Source organism: Trichomycterus rosablanca, chromosome 3 (assembly GCF_030014385.1).
Source record: "Trichomycterus rosablanca isolate fTriRos1 chromosome 3, fTriRos1.hap1, whole genome shotgun sequence".
Lineage (NCBI taxonomy): Eukaryota > Metazoa > Chordata > Actinopteri > Siluriformes > Trichomycteridae > Trichomycterus > Trichomycterus rosablanca.
In genome coordinates, this window is record NC_085990.1 from 2,337,703 (window position 1) to 2,356,878 (window position 19,176).

The window sequence follows — 19,176 nt, forward strand, 5'->3', positions numbered from 1 at the left end:
GCAGAGATATATAGCCAATCACGTATGATCGACACATCACAAGCGCTCCTGCATGCCTCACGCCCCACCTACAGGCCGAACTAGGTCACGCAGGGGAGCACAGGACACCATCGATCTCTCAGTACAAGAAGACTGACACATCAGCCGCGTCTCAGTGCGCTCTCGGTGCAGGTCCCAAGCCCGGACAGAAATAGGAGAGGTGTGGCAAGGAGGGCGCCCGGTGTAAAAACTGCAGCCAAAAAAACTTGCTTCTTTAGATAACTTTAATGTCACTGTAGTTACACAACAAAACTTGTTTGGTAGATTTTTGTGAGCCCAGAAGCAATAATAAAATAAAAATAAGATAAAAATATATTCAAAATAAGCTAAAATTACATGAAATATAGAGTATTTACATGGTGATATGGATATACAGTATAAACAGGGTTCCAAAACTATTATTATTAGTAGAAACACACACGAACCCTCGTCAGTCAATGTAGAGAAATAAAAGGCTGAACTGGGTCCTACCGTAAGCCAGCGCAGGCGCTTATTGCCGCTCGGGACTCTGGGAAACCTCTCACTGAACCATGATAGTAACACTGAGCCTGAAAACAGAAAACAGGTCTCAGTAAATCTTACACTCCATACTAGCCGTGACCATTTCCCTACGTTGTTTCTCTGTGGATCAGAAACTTGGACCCTGCTCATGATGGATTTGAACAAACTCGAGGTTTTACTAATGTGATGGCTGAGACACCGACGACGACATCGCCGAGCCATCGAGGAGCTGATACAACAACGCCGGTCGAGATGGTTTGGTCACGTGCAGAATGGGTATGAACTGAATATCAACTCGAGGCAGCGAATCATCCCGTGGAGAATTCTTTTATGGCACACTGAGTCAAAAAAATTGGACGAAGCAAACAGAGGACGACCTAAAGACCCGATGGCTGTTTATGGCAGACAGAGGGGGCATGGAGGCACAGATGACTGACACAACAATTTCTCTTAGCGCCCCATTGAGCGTCGCTCCAAGATTGTGGAGGGATGTGAAGTTAATCTAATCAAGGTTTCTTCTTTACAGTGTTGCCGGCTCCTCTGTCGGCACGTGCTTTGGGCTCTACTCGGGCTGGTTTTCCACCAGTGCAGATGATAGTGCTTTATCTTTTCCCCAGTAACCCAGTCGGCATTGCAAAACGTGTAGACCTGGACGTGCGAGTTTGGATCCACACTCGGTGAAGTAGCAGTCTTCCTTGGTTGTACTCGGGTCTGATTCCCAGGAGACGTGATCTGGGTGGATCTGAGTGGAGTTTGCATGTTCTCCTTGTGTCTGAGTGGGTTTCCTCCGGGAGCAGTCAGGTTAATTGGAGATACAAAATTGTGTGTGTTTGCCTCGTGATGGACTGGCGACCTGTCCATTCGCCCGGTGAATTAAAATAAAGCGGTGGTAAAACAGACAGTAAATGAATGAACTTAAAATGCTCTTGATGTCCCCCAGGAAGCTTGCTGAATAGCGGACCGACCCCCTGATCAACAACGGCTAACAAATACGCACCACTCGGTTCTCCTTCATGTACACCCCGGTCCCGTTCGGCAGGTAGTAATAGACACTGGGAGGCTTCGCCAGGAGACGTCTGAAGAATCCGGAGTATAATAGAGGTGGAAGAAAAAAAAACATAAATATTAAACATAAGCTCAATTTGAACCGACTTTATTTATCATCGCCCTCGTATGCTGTCTGTCTATTAAATAAATACTCACTGGTTTTTCTCCAGGTCCAGGAGAAGGAGGCTGTCGCCAAAATGCAGCCCACACAGCAGAGTGTCGGGGTGACCGCGCTGCAGACGGAGAGAAGAACAACATCACATAAAAATAACACATTAAAAACGTGACATTAAAGGTTTCTACACATTCTGCTCGCATGTTTAAATGCCGAAATAATCGTTGACTGTCAGTCCGGGTGGTTCTGTCCTAAAACCCTGCTCATTATTCCTCACAATTTAGTCGTATCCATTTATCCAGTCGTATTTCGCCTCTACTGCTGCAGACCTCCAATCCTGACTTACGCACGCCCCCTCCGACCACTTCTTTCCGCCTGCATGAGTCGGGTTCATATGGAGATCCGTATCGCGCACGGAGAGTCACACACTGATCTCCATTATCCCCCGACTTATTGTGCAGCGCCATCGATCAGCCAGCAGAGGTCGTGATCGCAGCAGTTATGAGGTACCCCACCCACATCGTCCGGTCATCCCGCCCTAGCAAGAGACGTGTCTGCTGCAGGCACTGCCAATTTTGCCCGCTAGATTACGCCCAGCTGACCGGTCCTTCATTATTATACTAGTCATGTGACCAGACAGCTATCCAAGCATTTTAACGCTAGCTGGACCATGTATGGCTAGTGTAAAGGTTCCCATAACAACAAGAAGAACAGGTACAGTTGCACTCAGGTGGTGCAGTGATCTATTGTGAAAGGCTACCACCGCCGAGATCCCGGGACCGGGGCGCCTACACAGACATGACTGGCTGTATCTGGGGGTGACTGAAGCCCTATACGGGGTGTATCCCTGCCTCGAGCCTGGCGTTTTTAGGATAACCGGACCCTCCATGACCCTGATCAGGATAAAGCGGCAGTAAAAAATACAATATAACAAAATACTATAATGCCAAGCGTATCATATTTGATACATGTGTTTTAGAGACCTCTATACCATCGGTGTGTACAATTTGATACTTGTCTCCTGCCCCCGGTGGATTTTACATGTACTGCATGCACCAGAGGACCTTTTATTGAGACATCCATTTTTGTTATTTCAGCTGCATTAAACCTGCAGCCAGTGAGATCCGTAAGGACTAAAACACACACACACACACACACACTCTCATCACACACACCCCTCACTCCACCATCATTAGGAAAGATCTGCTGAGCTGGCGGCCGACAGGCGAGTAAACGTTCTCATTGTTCTCTTAAGAGACACGTCCGCTGCATTCTCACCTCTCTCGCTCTTCAGCACTCACACTTCCTCTGCTGATACGCCTCCTTTTTGTCAGAGGAGTCAGAGCGAGAAAACGCCATGCTGACTGGCTTATAGATGAACACACACACACACACACACAGTTCTGCACAAATCTAGTCCGTTTCCTTTAGTTCTGCAGCCTCTGCCCCGTACACGGCGGCTATCATGAAGGAAAAGCCTCATTATCACGTATTCTAGGCTGACTGGCTCCAGGAGACTGTTGTGAGAGCTTGTGAGAACTTTCCACGTCATTTCCTTACTGTTTGATGAGCGTGAACGAAAATGGGACCGATTCTGAGCTCAGATGTAAAAAACCTGGGTGTCACAATAGATTCAGATCTTTCCTTTGATACACACGTTAATAATATTACTAGAGTTGCTTTCTATCATTTGCATAATATTTCTAAATTAAGAAATATACTATCTGTTAATGACGCCGAAAAAGATCCATGCGTTTATAACTTCTGGGTTAGATTATTGTAATGCTCTTCTAACTGGATGCTCTGGTAGATCCATACACAAACTCCTAGAACTACTAGAACATTTGATCATATTAGTCCTGTTCTATCATCTCTACACCGGCTGCCAGTTAAATTCCGCAGTGATTACAAAATACTTTTACTAACCTATAAAGCGCTACATGGTCTGGCTCCACAGTATCTGAGTGAACTTATTAATCACTACAGCCCAGCACGTCCACTTCGCTCACAAGATGCAGGGTTACTTATAGTTCCTAGAATTAAAAAGACCACAGCTGGTGGAAGAGCATTTTCTCACAAAGCTCCACAACTCTGGAATAATCTTCCTGCCTCTATTCGGGATTCGGACACAGTCTCAATGTTTAAGTCTAGACTGAAAACATATTTATTTTCTCAGGCTTTTGATTAATATAGACAAAGGCGCAGAGCTGGGGGGTTCTTGGTCATAGAAACTTGTGGTGATCAGGGATGTTGGGTTGCTGTCGTTCTGCCTCTCTTGTCCGATCACTCAGGTTTGATGACGGTGGGGGAGCTGGGCGCTGATGTCCTGTGAAAGCCTTCATGACCTTGTTACCTGCTCGCTCTCTCTTTTAGTTCTGCTGTAATATTTAGGGCTGCCGGAGTCTAAAACTCTCTGTAAAACTGTTTTACTCAACTAGCATTGTACATTATTAACTACATTCTCTGTTGTTTTACCCCGAGGGCATTCTGATGGAAACCTGTTTACCCGCCGAGGTTAAGGATTAAAGTCGAGACTGCCGTGACAACGATGCTGCTCCTGCCGGATGTGACGGGTCTGGAGTAATTGCACCAAGAATGACAAGAACTCACTACAGACTTTATTGAAGACTAGCGCGAATAACAACTCTATTATTATTATTATTTATTTATTGCCAGTTATAACTTTAAGTTCATTTAATTCTGTGTTTGTATGATTTGTGTAAATCGTGTATTTATTTAAAGTATCCTCCAGGCCACCCAAGAAGGACGGGCCCTGCTGAGTCTGGTTCCTCTCAAAGTTTCTTCCTGTCATTTTCAGGGAGTTTTTCCTTGCCACAGTCGCTCTCGGCTTGCTCAACAGGGGTTTTTGTATCTGTTGGTCGTGGATTTTGTAAAGTTGCTTTGAGACAATGTTTATTGTAAAAAGCGCTATATAAATAAAAGTTGACTTGACTTGGTTCTGATCCTGCAGTAGATCGTTAACTATTTTTTTATGGAGATTTTATGGCTGTCACGCTTATCAAGCACTTGAGGCAGCTGTGGTGGCCGAGTGGTCAAGGCGTTGGACTTGAAATCCAACAGGGTCTCGCTGCACAGGTTCGAACCCTGCTCACAGCGACTGCACGCGTTTCAATTCAAGCACTGCAATAAACTGGCTGGGTGGCTACACAGATGATTCAGGACCGTAGTAGCCAATGGGGAGAGCTTTTGGGAAGATTGTTTGTTCGAGTCCAGGCCACTATTGGGCTCCTGAGCGAGGCCCTTTTTCTTCAGAGAAATCGACTGAGAACACAGCTAGGCTTCCCAGCTATGTGTCCGGTTCACGGTGGGATTAAGTTAATGCCACCCTTGGTGGAGGTTGACCAAGGGTCAGTGAGCCACAATGAAGCACACATAGCCTTCGAGGTTCAGCATCTGGAGCTTTTCAATCAACACTGTCTAAATATAAACGTTTAGCTCCTGACTTGAGTGTGTATAATGTTAAGCATGACCGTAAATAACCTTGCCAGCATCTATACGCAACTTAAACATTTGAGTGACTAATGAGGTGGATCAGCACAAAACCTGGCGTCATCCTACACTCCCGAGAAGAGGGCATGTCTAAATTCCTAGATCACGTAACATGCTCCCTTCTTAGAATCCTCTCTATTGAGGCAGCTGATCCGGCAGGTTTTCAGACAGACCCTTTAACTTCTGCTTTTAGTCGTTTGGGTTGGTTCCCGTTTTTAAATCTTATTCGTCTCATCCGCAGCCCAGTTCCGCACACTCACGTCCAGCCCTTTCCCTCACCGCCCGCTCCTACAGTCCAGCACATTCCTGTTCTCTCTGTCAGACAGCCCCGCCCTCCCGCCGATGAGGCAACGTCCACATGTTCCAGTGAGTGAAATCATCGGCTGCAAATGAATGCCGGGCGTGGTCCACCGAGCCAGGCCTGCCGAGAATAAAGAGGGAGAGGGTGAGGGAAGGAGGATGGATGTGGTCTCCTTCCTTCCAGCTCCTCACAATGGAAGATCTGCTCTTATTGCTCATTACATTAGACTGGATTCGGTCTGCGGCCAGGAGCAGGTCATCTGGTACGAAGCGCATCGATCCGAGCTCTTGGTATAGACGTTATATTTTCTCCCTTTTTCTCCCAATTTAACTTTATTTATTAAGAATTTCAAGAACAAACTCCATCACTTTTCTACATCGTCACCTTCCGATGCATTTTCTTCAGAGTCTAAACAACTGTTTATTGTCCTTAACCAAGGCCCTTAACCATCAATTGCTTAGACAGCACTGTAAGTCACTTTAGATAAAATCATCTGCTAAATGTAAATGTTTTCGAATATTTTCGCAACCCCTGAAAAAAAAACCTCGCTGTTTCTGACAACCGCGTTTTACGGACCAGTTTTACGGACTTATCCGTTAAATCGAGGTTCCTCGGTACATAAAAAGGCACGAGGTCTGAACCCTTTATAAATCCATCGAAATGTCTAAATTCAAGTCTAGATTGAAAACATATTTATTTACTCAGGCTTTTGATTCGTCTTTTCAAACTAGGTGCGTGGCTCCGGTCCTGGGGGTCGGGGGTCTGGGTAGTCTGGTGCTCTCATGTTTGTCAGATTTGCTGACTTCGCTTCATCTCTGACCCCTAGGACCGGAGCTGCCCACCCCGACTACAGACAAAGGCGCAGAGCTGGGGGGTTCTAGGTGATAGAAACTTGTGGTGATCAGGGATGTTGAGTCGCTGTTGTTCTGCCTCTCTTGTCCGATCACTCAGGTTTGATGACGGTGGGGGAGGTGGGTGCTGACGTCCTGTGAAAGCCTTCATGACCCTGTTACCTGCTCGCTCTCTCTTTTAGTTCTGCTGTAATAACTAGGGCTGCTGGAGTCTAAAGCTACTTTCTGCAGAACTGATATTTTACTCGTAACTCCATCTTCTGTTGTTTTACCCCGAGGTGGTTCTGACGGAAACCTGTTTACCCACCCGAGGTTGAATCCTGCAAGTCGAGACTGCCGTGCCAACAATGCTGCTTTTACTAGATGTGACGGGTACCTGGCGTGTTGCACCAAAAATGTCAAGAACTCACTACGGACTTTATCACAGACTGGACTGAACAATGAAGAACTCACATTATTATTTGCTAGTTATAACTTTCAGTTCAATTTAATTTTGTGTTTGTATGATTTGTGTGAATCATATTTATTAAAAGTTTCCTCCAAGCCGCCCGAGGAGGACAGGGGTCCCTGCTGAGTCTGGTTCCCCTCAAGGTTTCTTCCTGTAATTTTAAGGGAGTTTTTCCTGCCACTGTCGCCCTCGGCTTGCTCAACAGGGGTTTTTGGTCTGTTGGTCCTGGTGTCTGTAAAGTTACTTTGAGACAATGTCTATTGTAAAAAGCGCTATATAAATAAATTTGACCTGACTTGATTAAATTCACTAGGACAGGGTATTTAGTATTGAATCGTCGGTTGTGTTGAGTTGGCATCATTTAGAAACGGGAATCAGTGAATCAGACTCGTGATGCAACCGTGCCAGCGGTCGTCTGTTTTCACAATGTTTTATTTTGCCGTGGAGAGGAAAGGTGTGGTACAGCGCATGTGTGTTCTGTCAGGGAAAGAGGAAAGGTGTGGTGACACCATGGGTGTGGGTACCACTGTGTGTGTGTGTGCGCATGTGAGTGGATTGTTCAGGTTTTTCCCGTTTCTCTCTCCAAAAATCTGTAATCTATCCACCCAGCATGTTCGACAAACACAGTCAGCATTCCAGTGTCAGATCTGAAACCAACCCAGGTTTAATATAGGAACTTTATTTTATAAATTTACACCTTCATTCTTCATCCTGGATGAAGGTCACGGACTGTAATTCCTTTATCCAAAACCTTTATTCACACATTTTATTCCATTATTTTTAGTGAATCACTCTCACACCCACTAGGCAAACGCCCAAGCACATAAAATACGGCTGTTTCCTAAGATCTTAGTAACTCAGGGACCAACAGGACCTCAGCTCTGCTACCGGTCGACTGGGTGCAGTGCCTGTAGCAGACAAAATTGCCCACTAGTCCGCTGTCTAAACAGGTCTTCGGCGCTGTGTAAGGACCCTGGTTATGCCTAGTTCACACTACACGATTTTTGCCCTGATTTTTGCTCGCCGACTGGTCACCGCTAGATTTGCCGGCTCGGCGTTCACTCGGCGATCGAAACTCGGTTCTCGATCGCTATGTGTGAACTACTCAACAACTCGATCCGAGCCACTCGCCGAGCGCTCGGCGACCGACGAGAGATATCTAGCCTGCCAGATATCTGGATCTGAGTTGCCCGACTGGCAATGAGTGCTATGTCGAAGAGCCAATGAGAACGCAGGATACGGTGTGAGGGAAAACGCAGGGGAGGAGTGTAAAAAGGTGGGACGGGGCATAATATAGTTTATATCAGAATACATCAGCACACACACAAGTTTTACAGTATTTCTGACCTGATCGTTCTCTACAAAACATAATACCCACGCTGCATTGCAAAAAATATTTATTAACCTCCAACTCCAACCTAAACTCCAACTATAGAACAATCCATGCTGCTCACGTTGCCAAATCCACTCAGATTCATTTATTTTTTCTCTTTCATTTTACGCTGCACATCAGCGCACAAACTTTGATCGCTCGCTACTTGTTGACGTGCATTTTTAGACGTGGTGTCATTAAACCCCTCGTCACTTCTCACGTTTGTTTTCATGACAAAATGTAGTTTGGGAGACCAGAGAAGCTCGCCTGTGATTCCAGTTGGTGATAGATGGTGTAGTGTGTGACCCCGTATCTCCGATCAGTCGTGTAGTGTGAAATACACACCGACTTGAAAAACTCCCGATTACTAGAGATCCAGTCGTGTAGTGTGAACTGTACAGCGGCCCGACGACTTGGAAAGTCGTGTAGTGTGAACTTGGCATTAGCAGCCCGAGGCGCCTGTACAGAAGTGGAGGAACGGGGCACCCAAGTGGCACAGCGGGATATTCCGCTAGCACACCAGTGCCGAGATTCTGAACTCCTCGGTTTGAAACTTGGCGTTGCTACTGGTCGGCTGGGTGCCATCTAGCTGGCATAATTGGCAGTGCCTGCGGCAGACACGATTCTGTTAGGGTGGGATGGCCGGACTATGTGGATGGGGTTTTCAAACGCTGTGTAAGGACCCTGATTGGCAGATGGAGAGGCACCTGTGCAGAGTGCACGGGTAAAAAACGATTCTGCTATAAAGCTGCATGCAAGTCGGAGGAGGCGTGAGCAGCAATATACCCACCTCGACTGCATCAGGGATCCACCAGCAGCGGAAGATAAATTGGGAGAAAATGCATAAATACGTGGAGGAACGTGGAGATTAGAGCGTGACTCTCCATGCGCGAGACCGACCTCATGTGCGAATCCACCGAAGTACAGGCGAATAAGAAGGGCTCGCGTACGCGTAGGACGCCATCAGGGCCCCCAGCAGAGGAACAGTAATTGTCTAGTTTCTGCTCTGCCGTCTCTTTATTAAGTGAGGGGGGATGAAAGGTGGAAGCGCGGCCTGGTTTCCTCTCCTCTGCCCTCCTGCAGTTCAGCTAGGAAGCAGGATCTCGACATATTTTAGCCAAGCCTTCCTAAAATAAGCATGATCTGAGTGAAAAGGAAATTTGAGGCAACGCTAAGGGGATGGACACTTCCTGTGCAGCTGAGAGGACCTCTAAAGTCTTATCCTGCCTAGTTCCCAAACACCTTCATCTACTCACATGATCCTCCTGGTTTTATTATTGCATTTTAACCAAATGTCCCAACTTCTTTGGAAATTGGGCTCAAAAGGTGCTGCATTTTGATCAGGGTTGAGGTGTCTGGTGCCATGGAGTACAACGGGGCGCCAATCCATGTCAATCTATCTACCGCATGATTGGAACCAGAGTTCCAGGAGAAGTTCTTGAAGGTTTGATGGAAGGTAAAAGCTGGACTCACGTTAACGTTTGGCCGAACAAAGGATAAAGAGCATGATGAGAGGACCCAGGTCTGGTGCCACTGATTAGAACAGACACCGAACAGACATTCCCGTGGGTGTAGACCAAGCCATCTGGGAAATTCGGCAGGATATGATTTCAAAGCCCTGATTGTGTCAGTTCCAGTGCAGCCGCTGATAAGCAGCCCGAGTTACGACTTTCCATGCGCAGCAGCTCGGTTCTGTTCTACAAAGCTGCTTAATCCGTTTAGAAAAATGCGATTATCCCTGCGCCACTGTCAGGAATCGGCTCTCGGGCTGCGTACTTTTAGCTCCTTTCACTGGCAGACATGAACAAAACCGGCTGTAAAAACATGATTTGTTGCTTATCGCTTGAATTTTCAATCAAAAAATGAACAAAATCTCCCATTAATTAAAAATACTTTAATAAATTAAAGGGAAATATTATTAACACATTAACAGTGAGTGAAATCGTATAGAAATAAAATCCCAATCAGCTGATTACAAAACTAACGTATTACTGGGGGTGGGTGGTGCTCTCGCCTTACAGCAAGAACGACCTGGGTTCGAATCCCTGGCCAGGAATGCTCTCCCTGTGTCCGTGTGGGTTTCCTCCAGGCGCTCCGGTTCCCTCCCACTTCCCGAAAACAAACACAATACCCTGCGATGAACTGGTCCCCCCATTTAGGGTCCGTTTCTGCCTTTCCCGGAAGTGGAAGTGACCCCATTGTGGTAAAAATGAATTAATAAATGAATTAATATTACAGCAGAGTTTGAGGAAGTTTGATGAACACATCTGGACACGCAAACGACAAATGAACTCCTGATCAAAGTCAGATTATTGTGTCACTACATGTTAATACTGTATATATTATGCAAATTATGATGTCATAATGGGCTACACACAATTACAATTATATATGAACTAATCAAGCATTTGTTCATCATATCTACCCCCTTCTGATTATCAAGGTCGCTGTGGGTCCAGAGTCTACCCAACAATTCCTGACTTAATTTGCCTCACCTGTAACACCTGCCTGAGACTCCGCCTCTGCCCGTCCACTATAGCGAAGGGTCGCGTCCTGTCCAGCGGTTTCACTCCTCTGCTACGACCTGCCACTGCAAACAGGGAGACAAAAAGGTCATGAAAGTACCATATAAAACATCATTCATTAAAAGTCTGTTATGACGTGTGGAAATAAGATTCTGATTCTGGATCTGTATGACATTTTATATAGAAATATCTGGACTGTTTGCAGTATTTCGTAGGGCAACACACACTCACACTGACATGAACTCAGTCATATCAGGAAGAGCTTTAGAGTGGCCAATCCACTTACTGCATGTTATTGGAAGGTGGGAGATGAGGTGGCCTACGAAAACAGGTGCAATCATGCCAAACCCCAGTACAGATAGTGACCAAAGATGGATATCAAACCTTTAATAAACTGTAGCAGTCTGACCACTCATGGGTAGATTTAACACAATTCTTAAGTTGAATAAATTTCCTTTATTTGGAGACACTGGCAATTATTGTGGTTCAGTGGAGTCCTACCTACAGAATTGTTATAGTCTGAAGTCAACAAAGGTAAAAGACATGACAAGTCAAGTCAAATTTATTTATATAGCGCTTTTTACAATGGACATCGTCTCAAAGCAACTTTACAGACTCCAGAACCGACAGACCAAAAACCCTGTTGAGCAAGCCGAAGGCGACAAGGGCAAGGAAAAACTCCCTTAAAAATAAAGGAAGAAACCCTTGAGAGGAACCAGACTCAGCAGGGACCCCCGTCCTCCTCGGGTGGCCTGGAGGATACTTTAAATAAATAGGATTTACACAATATCAAACAAACACAAAATTAAATAGAACTAAAAGTTCATTATTCAAAAGAGAAGCCAAGGGTCATTTTAAAACGAGTTGCTGGACGACCTAAAAACAGCAGAAACAACAGCTGCAACAACAGTGAGCAGACAGAAATTAGCGCCGTACCTGCACCCTACCCAAATATACATCCAAACCTTCCACACAAGCATTTAGACAAATTAGAACAACTGTCAGAGGAAGCAAGAACTCTTTGGCAAGAATTGTTATAAAGAATTACTAAAAATATGTTTTACAGTAGGTGTCTGAAAGCTGTAGATGACAACATTGGCTGAGTCATAAACATGTTCGTAATGTCATGTTATTTATTTGTGGTATCTTGACATTTTGCCTCTATTTTAACAAACAGTTCCGTTCGGAAATATTCAACCTATCAAAGAAAATACAGATTTATACTTTTAGCCTTTTCTGCAGAGCTGAGTTTGCTTCAAATGAAGTTTTATCAGTAGTAGTATGTCGTATTTTAAAAGCAGGATCTTTTGTTAATGCTGCCAAGTCACAATGATTCAACCTTTAGATAATACTGCTGATCTTACAACCTACTGCAAGTCTCTAGGACCTAAAGTGAGGTAACATTATGATTAAACCATTGAGAAATCAATAACGAGGCTTAATTTGGTTAAACTGTGATGTGTTGTGTAAACACCACCCAGAATTGCAATCAAGATGAAAACTTAGGAGCAAGCACTGAGACCATAAACTTTTCTAGAGACACCACTGGGAGTCCAAACTTACGACACACCAACAAGCTGTGAAAAATGTCCAAAATTTGACACTGATCCCAAACACACTTCCAAATTAACCAGAGCTTGGAGTGGATCTTCTCAGCCTTCAGATTTAAATCTGATTGAAAATCGTTGGTGGGATTTAAAGAAACCAATGGTAGCATTAAAGTCATCAAACCTGAATGAGCTGGAAGCTTTTGCACTATAAGAACGGTCAAAGATTCCACAAGAGAGGCGTCAGAAGCACCGCAACTGCCTATTAGAGGTCATTAAGGCGAATAGATGTTCCACCAAGTGAATAATAGTGCACATGGACATTTGTCTTTGTTTTTCAAGAGAACTAGGTATTTCTTTTAGGAGATCGTTTATACCAGCAGCCATCACACTGTTTAATGTTTCACTAACTCGGGATCATCGAACGCTAAACTCCTATCAGGACAGACTCATGGAGCGTGTTCTAGCACTCTGTTCATAAAGACTATATTACATATCTGTTATTATTTAACACTTACAACAGCTTAGTATATCACATATTATATACCTTATCTAAAATATTTAATGCTAGGATACTTCTTAAGTTTTTTATATGACATACTACATTTTTTATTCTATTTATTCAATTACATAGTGTGTACAACATTACTTGTGTACTTTAATTCTTTTTGCTTTAATGTACATGGAGCTGCTGTAACAACTGACTTTCCCTATGGGATTAATAAAGTTATCTATCTATCTATCTATCTATCTATCTATCTATCTATCTATCTATCTATCTATCTATCTATCTATCTATCTATCTATCTATTCTTGTGGTGAACACTATTGTGTTGGGTACTCTAAAACAGATTCTATTTAATAGCAAATTCTAGTTCATTGATTTATTCATTTTTCCACTTGAACGATGACAAAACCAACACTAATCCACAACGAATCTTGAGAAACACCTTAATCAAACAGGCTTAAGAAATCTGGACTAGTGGCATCACTGGGCCTGTATCAAGTAGTGGAGGAACTATTTTACCCAGTCTGCTTTTTTACCAGTAAGTCATGAACCTTTACCACATTGATTATTGAGAGTTGAGTTCTTTCTTTGTATGATACAGCTACAAAATAATATATATATATGCCTTTTTCCCCAAAGCTCTGCTTCTATTATTTAAAAAAAAACACCCAATATGTGGCTGTTTTAACTTTTAGGGTTGTGCAAAATTTTAGGTACACATATAGAAAACTGTAAGCATAGCTTTTTTTTTTTTTTCCTTTTTCTCCCACTTTTAGCGCATCCACTTTCTGCCCGTCAATCATCCTCTCACTAATGCTGGTCCCTGCTCCTGATTGGGGAGGATGAGGCTGCTCCTCGCCCCCTCCGACACGTGCACAACAATCGAACATCTTATCACCTACACTCGACGAGTGCAGTGCGGTACAGCGCTGTGTACGGAGAGCCACACCCTCTACCGCACTCCTTCCCCATCTCCGTGCAGGCGCCACCAACCAGCCAGCAGAGGTCGTAATCGCACTAGTCTGAGAGAGAGTCCCCGTCCGGCTTAATCCCGCCCCTATCTGAACGACAGGCCAATCGTTGTTCATGTGGCCGCTCAGCCTCAGCCGGCAGGCAGATCCGAGATTCGATGTGATGTATTCGAGATCTCAGGTCTGGTGAACAGCGTGTGTTTTTACCGCTGCGCCACCTGAGCGGCTCAAGCATAGCTTTTTATGGCGGATTTGTCCACAATATAAACACTATATACTATATACTGATATATACTGTAAGTTATTCTTGTCACAACCCTGGTTAGGGATAGCGGTAGCCTTATGGGTAGAGCTTTGAGCTATCATCTGAAAGGTTGAGAGTTTGAATCCCAGCTCTGCAAAACAGCAGCCAATGTTGGGCCCTTGAGCAAGGCCCTTAACCCTTTCTGCTCCAGGGGATGACCCTGTGCTCTGACCCCAGCTTTCAAACAAGCTGGAATATGCAAAGCATGACTTTTGTTGTACTGTACATCTGTATATGTATATGTATATAAGACAAATAAAGGCATTCTATTATATTCTAAATGTATTTACTACGTTGAATGTGAACCAGTTCAACAGTTCAATGGTCAGTGAGTGTGGCTGGTACCTGAGTGAGCAGAATGAATGATTGTTAAGTTGTTTAGTAGGGCATCCTGATAGTGCGTCTCCGTCCCCTCCACAGGTACAGGTGAAGTCTCTAATCCCGCACTGTTCTTCACACCTAATGATACGCGTGTGAACGCACCTCTGAACAGGCAGACTAACGTGCCGTCTAACAGCAGTGCAGCGATGTAGGTCCGAATTACGAACAAAAACCAGAGGTTCATCCTGTCTGCACGTCCATTCGGTGAAGAACAAAGACAGAAGATCCGGATCCACTTTTGTTTGACGTGTAAAAGCCGCTGCAGAAGAAACGGTACGTACTAAATGTACAGAAGCGCCGTTTACCTGCGGAGTCTCTGCTCCGAACACGGTGCGTTCACTAACGGCCCAGTATTCCAGTATTCCCGAATTCATGCACCGTCTTCATCTCTCAATACAATACAATGAATCAGGTGTTCAAAATCAGACATAAACAAATCCAGCAGGTTTCCTCATTATCATGTATAACGTTCATGAACAGTCTGGGAAGAAATGCGGTCCTGTAGATCTGGTTGAACTGTTTACAAGGTCGCTGTAAGCAAACCCAGTGCGTTTGGAGTCAGTGAGGCGGGATTTCCTCAGACTGCTGCTGGTTAACGCTTTAATGGCCGAACATGTTAGAAACACTGCTGTTCATCTGAGGGTTCAGGGATTTGAGTTTTGATTTGAGTTTTACACACTTTCCCCTCACAGCAAGAAGGTCCTGGGTTCGATCCCCGGGGGGGGGGGGGGGGGTCTAAGTTCAGCAATGTTATGTGCCCAAAGAATGAGGTCAGCTGACTACCTGAATATACTGAACCACCAGGTTATTCCATCAATGGATTTTTTCTTCCCTGATGGCACGGGCATATTCCACGATGACAATGCCAGGATGAGAATGTGTGTTTGTTTGTTTGTTTGTTTATTAGGATTTTAACGTCATGTTTTACACTTTGGTCACATTCATGACAGGAACGGTAGTTACTCATTACACAAGATTCATCAGTACACAAGTTTATATCAAACACATTCATGGACAATTTAGTGTCTTTAATTGTGGGAGGAAACCAGAGCACCCGGAGGAAACCCACACAGACACAGGGAGAACATGCAAACTCCACACAGAAAGGAGCCGGACCGCCCCACCTGAGGGATCGACCCCAGGACCTTCTTGCTGTGAGGCGACAGTGCTACCCACTTAGCCACCCTGTCATCCGAGACAGCATTTATGATAAATTATTAATAAAATGCGTAGAATAATTATTCATTATGTTATGGATCTGCAACAATTGTTCATTATGTTGACACCTAGCCATCACCTTTTAATCAAGAGGCTAAGTGGGTAGCACTGTCGCCTCACAGCAAGTAGGTCCTGTGTTCGATCCCCAGGTGATTCTGTGTGGAGTTTGCATGTTCTCCCAGTGTCTGCATGGGTTTCCTACGGGAGCTCCGGTTTCCTCCCACAGTCCAAAAACATGCAGCCAGGTTAACTGGAGACACTGAATTGTCCTATAGGTACCCAGCCGCTGGGATGCATAAACCAGTGCATTGTAGTGCCGGTCCCAAGCCCGGGCATCCGGCATAAAAACTGTGCCAAATCAATAATGTGGATCACGATCCGCCGGCGACCCCCAACGAGAGCAGCCAAGGACCTAGAGATATGATAAAGTTTATACATCTTGGTCATTGTGTACCCTGATGAGCGAAAGAATTTGGACCACCTCTCGAAAATTAGTTCTAAAATGTCGTAGCAACTGTGCTTATATTAAATGTCCGCTTGATCAGCAGGTACGGTCACCATCAAGTATTTTTAAAAACAGCAGTAGGTGCTCACTAGGAGCTGTGGTGAGTACGTACAGACGGTGGTCCACAGACCCACAAGCCTCAAACCGTCAAAAGGTTTTTGGGCAACCAAGGTTTTTGATGCCAGAGGACAGAAAGGCTGTTGAATGAAAATGTAATATTCAGACATGGTCAGAAGGCCTCGCCATCAATATACATGTTCCATTTATTAGCTTTGTGTGCTATTAGGATCTGTCAGCGTTCCCATCAGTTGTTATAACAGGGATATTGGAAGGAATGTTTTATAATGGCAGGATGGAATGTTTTAGACCCACCCCCCATCCATAGATTCGTTTCCCCCAAAAAGTTCAATTCATGGCTACGACCTAGACCACTAGTAACGGATCTTCACTGGTTCTTCACTGGTTTGTGTCAAAATCAAACAATTCAAGACAACTTTGTGATGATACTGTATGCTTGGCTTTTCCCTTTGTCTTTACCTTCCGTCATTAATGCTTGATAGGGTTTGGTTAGGCTGTCAGCACTCCTTGATCTTCTCTGGTCTTCAAATAGTTGTTCCAAAGCTCTGATGTGTGTTATGAGCCATTAACCTCCCACCTACATATCTTCGCTCACAAACATCTAGGTGTAGCATGCCTCTAAACAATGAATTACATTTCACTTTGTCAGGGTGTAGTTCATTCTGTGGTGGTGTCCAACTCCAGCGCAGGCCAAACACCCCGAGCCTTGAATATTCCCAGAGTTGTTTTAATATACTATGGTAAAATGTGTTTACTGTTTTCTTCTGACATAAACCCTCCTTCTTTAGTCATAAATTTAACCTTGACAAACATTTTGCCTTGTTTACCTTTCTGAGTAGTGGTTTAGAGACTGCTGGGTCTTGTTTGAGAAGTACTATGTCTCCTTTCTTTTGACTGTAGTTTTGTTTACCTGAGACACATATATTTAGTACGTCCTGCATCCTATTTTTGAAGTTTCTGTTTTCTCTCTTAGCAAACAGTGTTATGTAACGTTTATGTACTGCCATGTAGTGCCCGCTTCGAAAATTCAGTTAAGCCGTGATTACATTTCTTTGCTTAGAAAAACTATATATATATACAGTGTATCACATAAGTGAGTACACCCCTCACATTTCTGCAGATATTTAAGTATATCTTTTCATGGGACAACACTGACAAAATGACACTTTGACACAATGAAAAGTAGTCTGTGTGCAGCTTATATAACAGTGTAAATTTATTCTTTCCTCAAAATAACTCAATATACAGCCATTAATGTCTAAACCACCGGCAACAAAAGTGAGTACACCCCTTAGTAAAAAGTCCTGAAGTGTCAATATTTTGTGTGGCCACCATTATTTCCCAGAACTGCCTTAACTCTCCTGGGCATGGAGTTTACCAGAGCTTCACAGGTTGCCACTGGAATGCTTTTCCACTCCTCCATGACGACATCACGGAGCTGGCAGATATTCGAGACTTTGCGCTCCTCCACCTTCCGCTTGAGGATGCCCCAAAGATGTTCTATTGGGTTTAGGTCTGGAAACATGCTTGGCCAGTCCATCACCTTTACCCTCAGCCTCTTCAATAAAGCAGTGGTCGTCTTAGAGGTGTGTTTGGGGTCATTATCATGCTGGAACACTGCCCTGCGACCCAGTTTCCGGAGGGAGGGGATCATGCTCTGCTTCAGTATTTCACAGTACATATTGGAGTTCATGTGTCCCTCAATGAAATGTAACTCCCCAACACCTGCTGCACTCATGCAGCCCCAGACCATGGCATTCCCACCACCATGCTTGACTGTAGGCATGACACACTTATCTTTGTACTCCTCACCTGATTGCCGCCACTCATGCTTGAGACCATCTGAACCAAACAAATTAATCTTGGTCTCATCAGACCATAGGACATGGTTCCAGTAATCCATGTCCTTTGTTGACATGTCTTCAGCAAACTGTTTGCGGGCTTTCTTGTGTAGAGACTTCAGAAAAGGCTTCCTTCTGGGGTGACAGCAATGCAGACCAATTTGATGTAGTGTGCGGCGTATGGTCTGAGCACTGCCAGGCTGACCCCCCACCTTTTCAATCTCTGCAGCAATGCTGACAGCACTCCTGCGCCTATCTTTCAAAGACAGCAGTTGGATGTGACGCTGAGCACGTGCACTCAGCTTCTTTGGACGACCAACGCGAGGTCTGTTCTGAGTGGACCCTGCTCTTTAAAAACGCTGGATGATCTTGGCCACTGTGCTGCAGCTCAGTTTCAGGGTGTTGGCAATCTTCTTGTAGCCTTGGCCATCTTCATGTAGCGCAACAATTCGTCTTTTAAGATCCTCAGAGAGTTCTTTGCCATGAGGTGCCATGTTGGAACTTTCAGTGACCAGTATGAGAGAGTGTGAGAGCTGTACTACTAAATTGAACACACCTGCTCCCTATGCACACCTGAGACCTAGTAACACTAACAAATCACATGATATTTTTGAGGGAAAATGACAATCAGTGCTCAATTTGGACATTTAGGGGTGTAGTCTCTTAGGGGTGTACTCACTTTTGTTGCCGGTGGTTTAGACATTAATGGCTGTATATTGAGTTATTTTGAGGGAAGAATAAATTTACACTGTTATATAAGCTGCACACAGACTACTTTTCATTGTGTCAAAGTGTCATTTTGTCAGTGTTGTCCCATGAAAAGATATACTTAAATATCTGCAGAAATGTGAGGGGTGTACTCACTTTTGTGATACACTGTATATATATATTGTTTATGCATTTTCTCCCTTTTAGCGCATACAATTGCCCGATTGCGTCATGCTTCCTCGCCACCAATGCCGATCCCCGCTCTGATTGAGGAGAACGAAGCTAACCCACGCCCCCTCCGACACGTGGGCAGCAGCCGTATGCATTTTGTCACCTACACTTTGACGAGTGCAGTGCAGCTCAGCACTGTGTACAGAGAGACACACCCTGAGAGCACTCTTTTCTC

General features: G+C 44.5%; 1 protein-coding gene and 1 non-coding gene across 4 annotated transcripts in view; one reads left to right on the forward strand and one right to left on the reverse strand.

Moving 5' to 3' along the window:
* Positions 1 to 14,761, reverse strand: part of adam15 (ADAM metallopeptidase domain 15) — a 47,779-nt gene extending 33,018 nt beyond the window's left edge. For all 3 annotated transcript variants that reach the window (XM_062992418.1, XM_062992417.1, XM_062992416.1), the window contains exons 1-5: positions 14,385 to 14,761; positions 10,680 to 10,774; positions 1,744 to 1,820; positions 1,538 to 1,616; positions 511 to 587 (exon numbers count right to left, since the gene is read on the reverse strand). In XM_062992418.1, the coding sequence (XP_062848488.1) occupies positions 511 to 587; positions 1,538 to 1,616; positions 1,744 to 1,820; positions 10,680 to 10,774; positions 14,385 to 14,604 (548 nt within the window). In that variant the 5' untranslated portion in view covers positions 14,605 to 14,761. The remainder of the gene's footprint in view (positions 1 to 510; positions 588 to 1,537; positions 1,617 to 1,743; positions 1,821 to 10,679; positions 10,775 to 14,384) is intronic.
* trnas-uga (transfer RNA serine (anticodon UGA)) lies at positions 4,738 to 4,819 on the forward strand. The gene has a single exon. It is a non-coding gene; the product is annotated as a tRNA-Ser (tRNA).
* Positions 14,762 to 19,176: the final 4,415 nt, after the last annotated feature.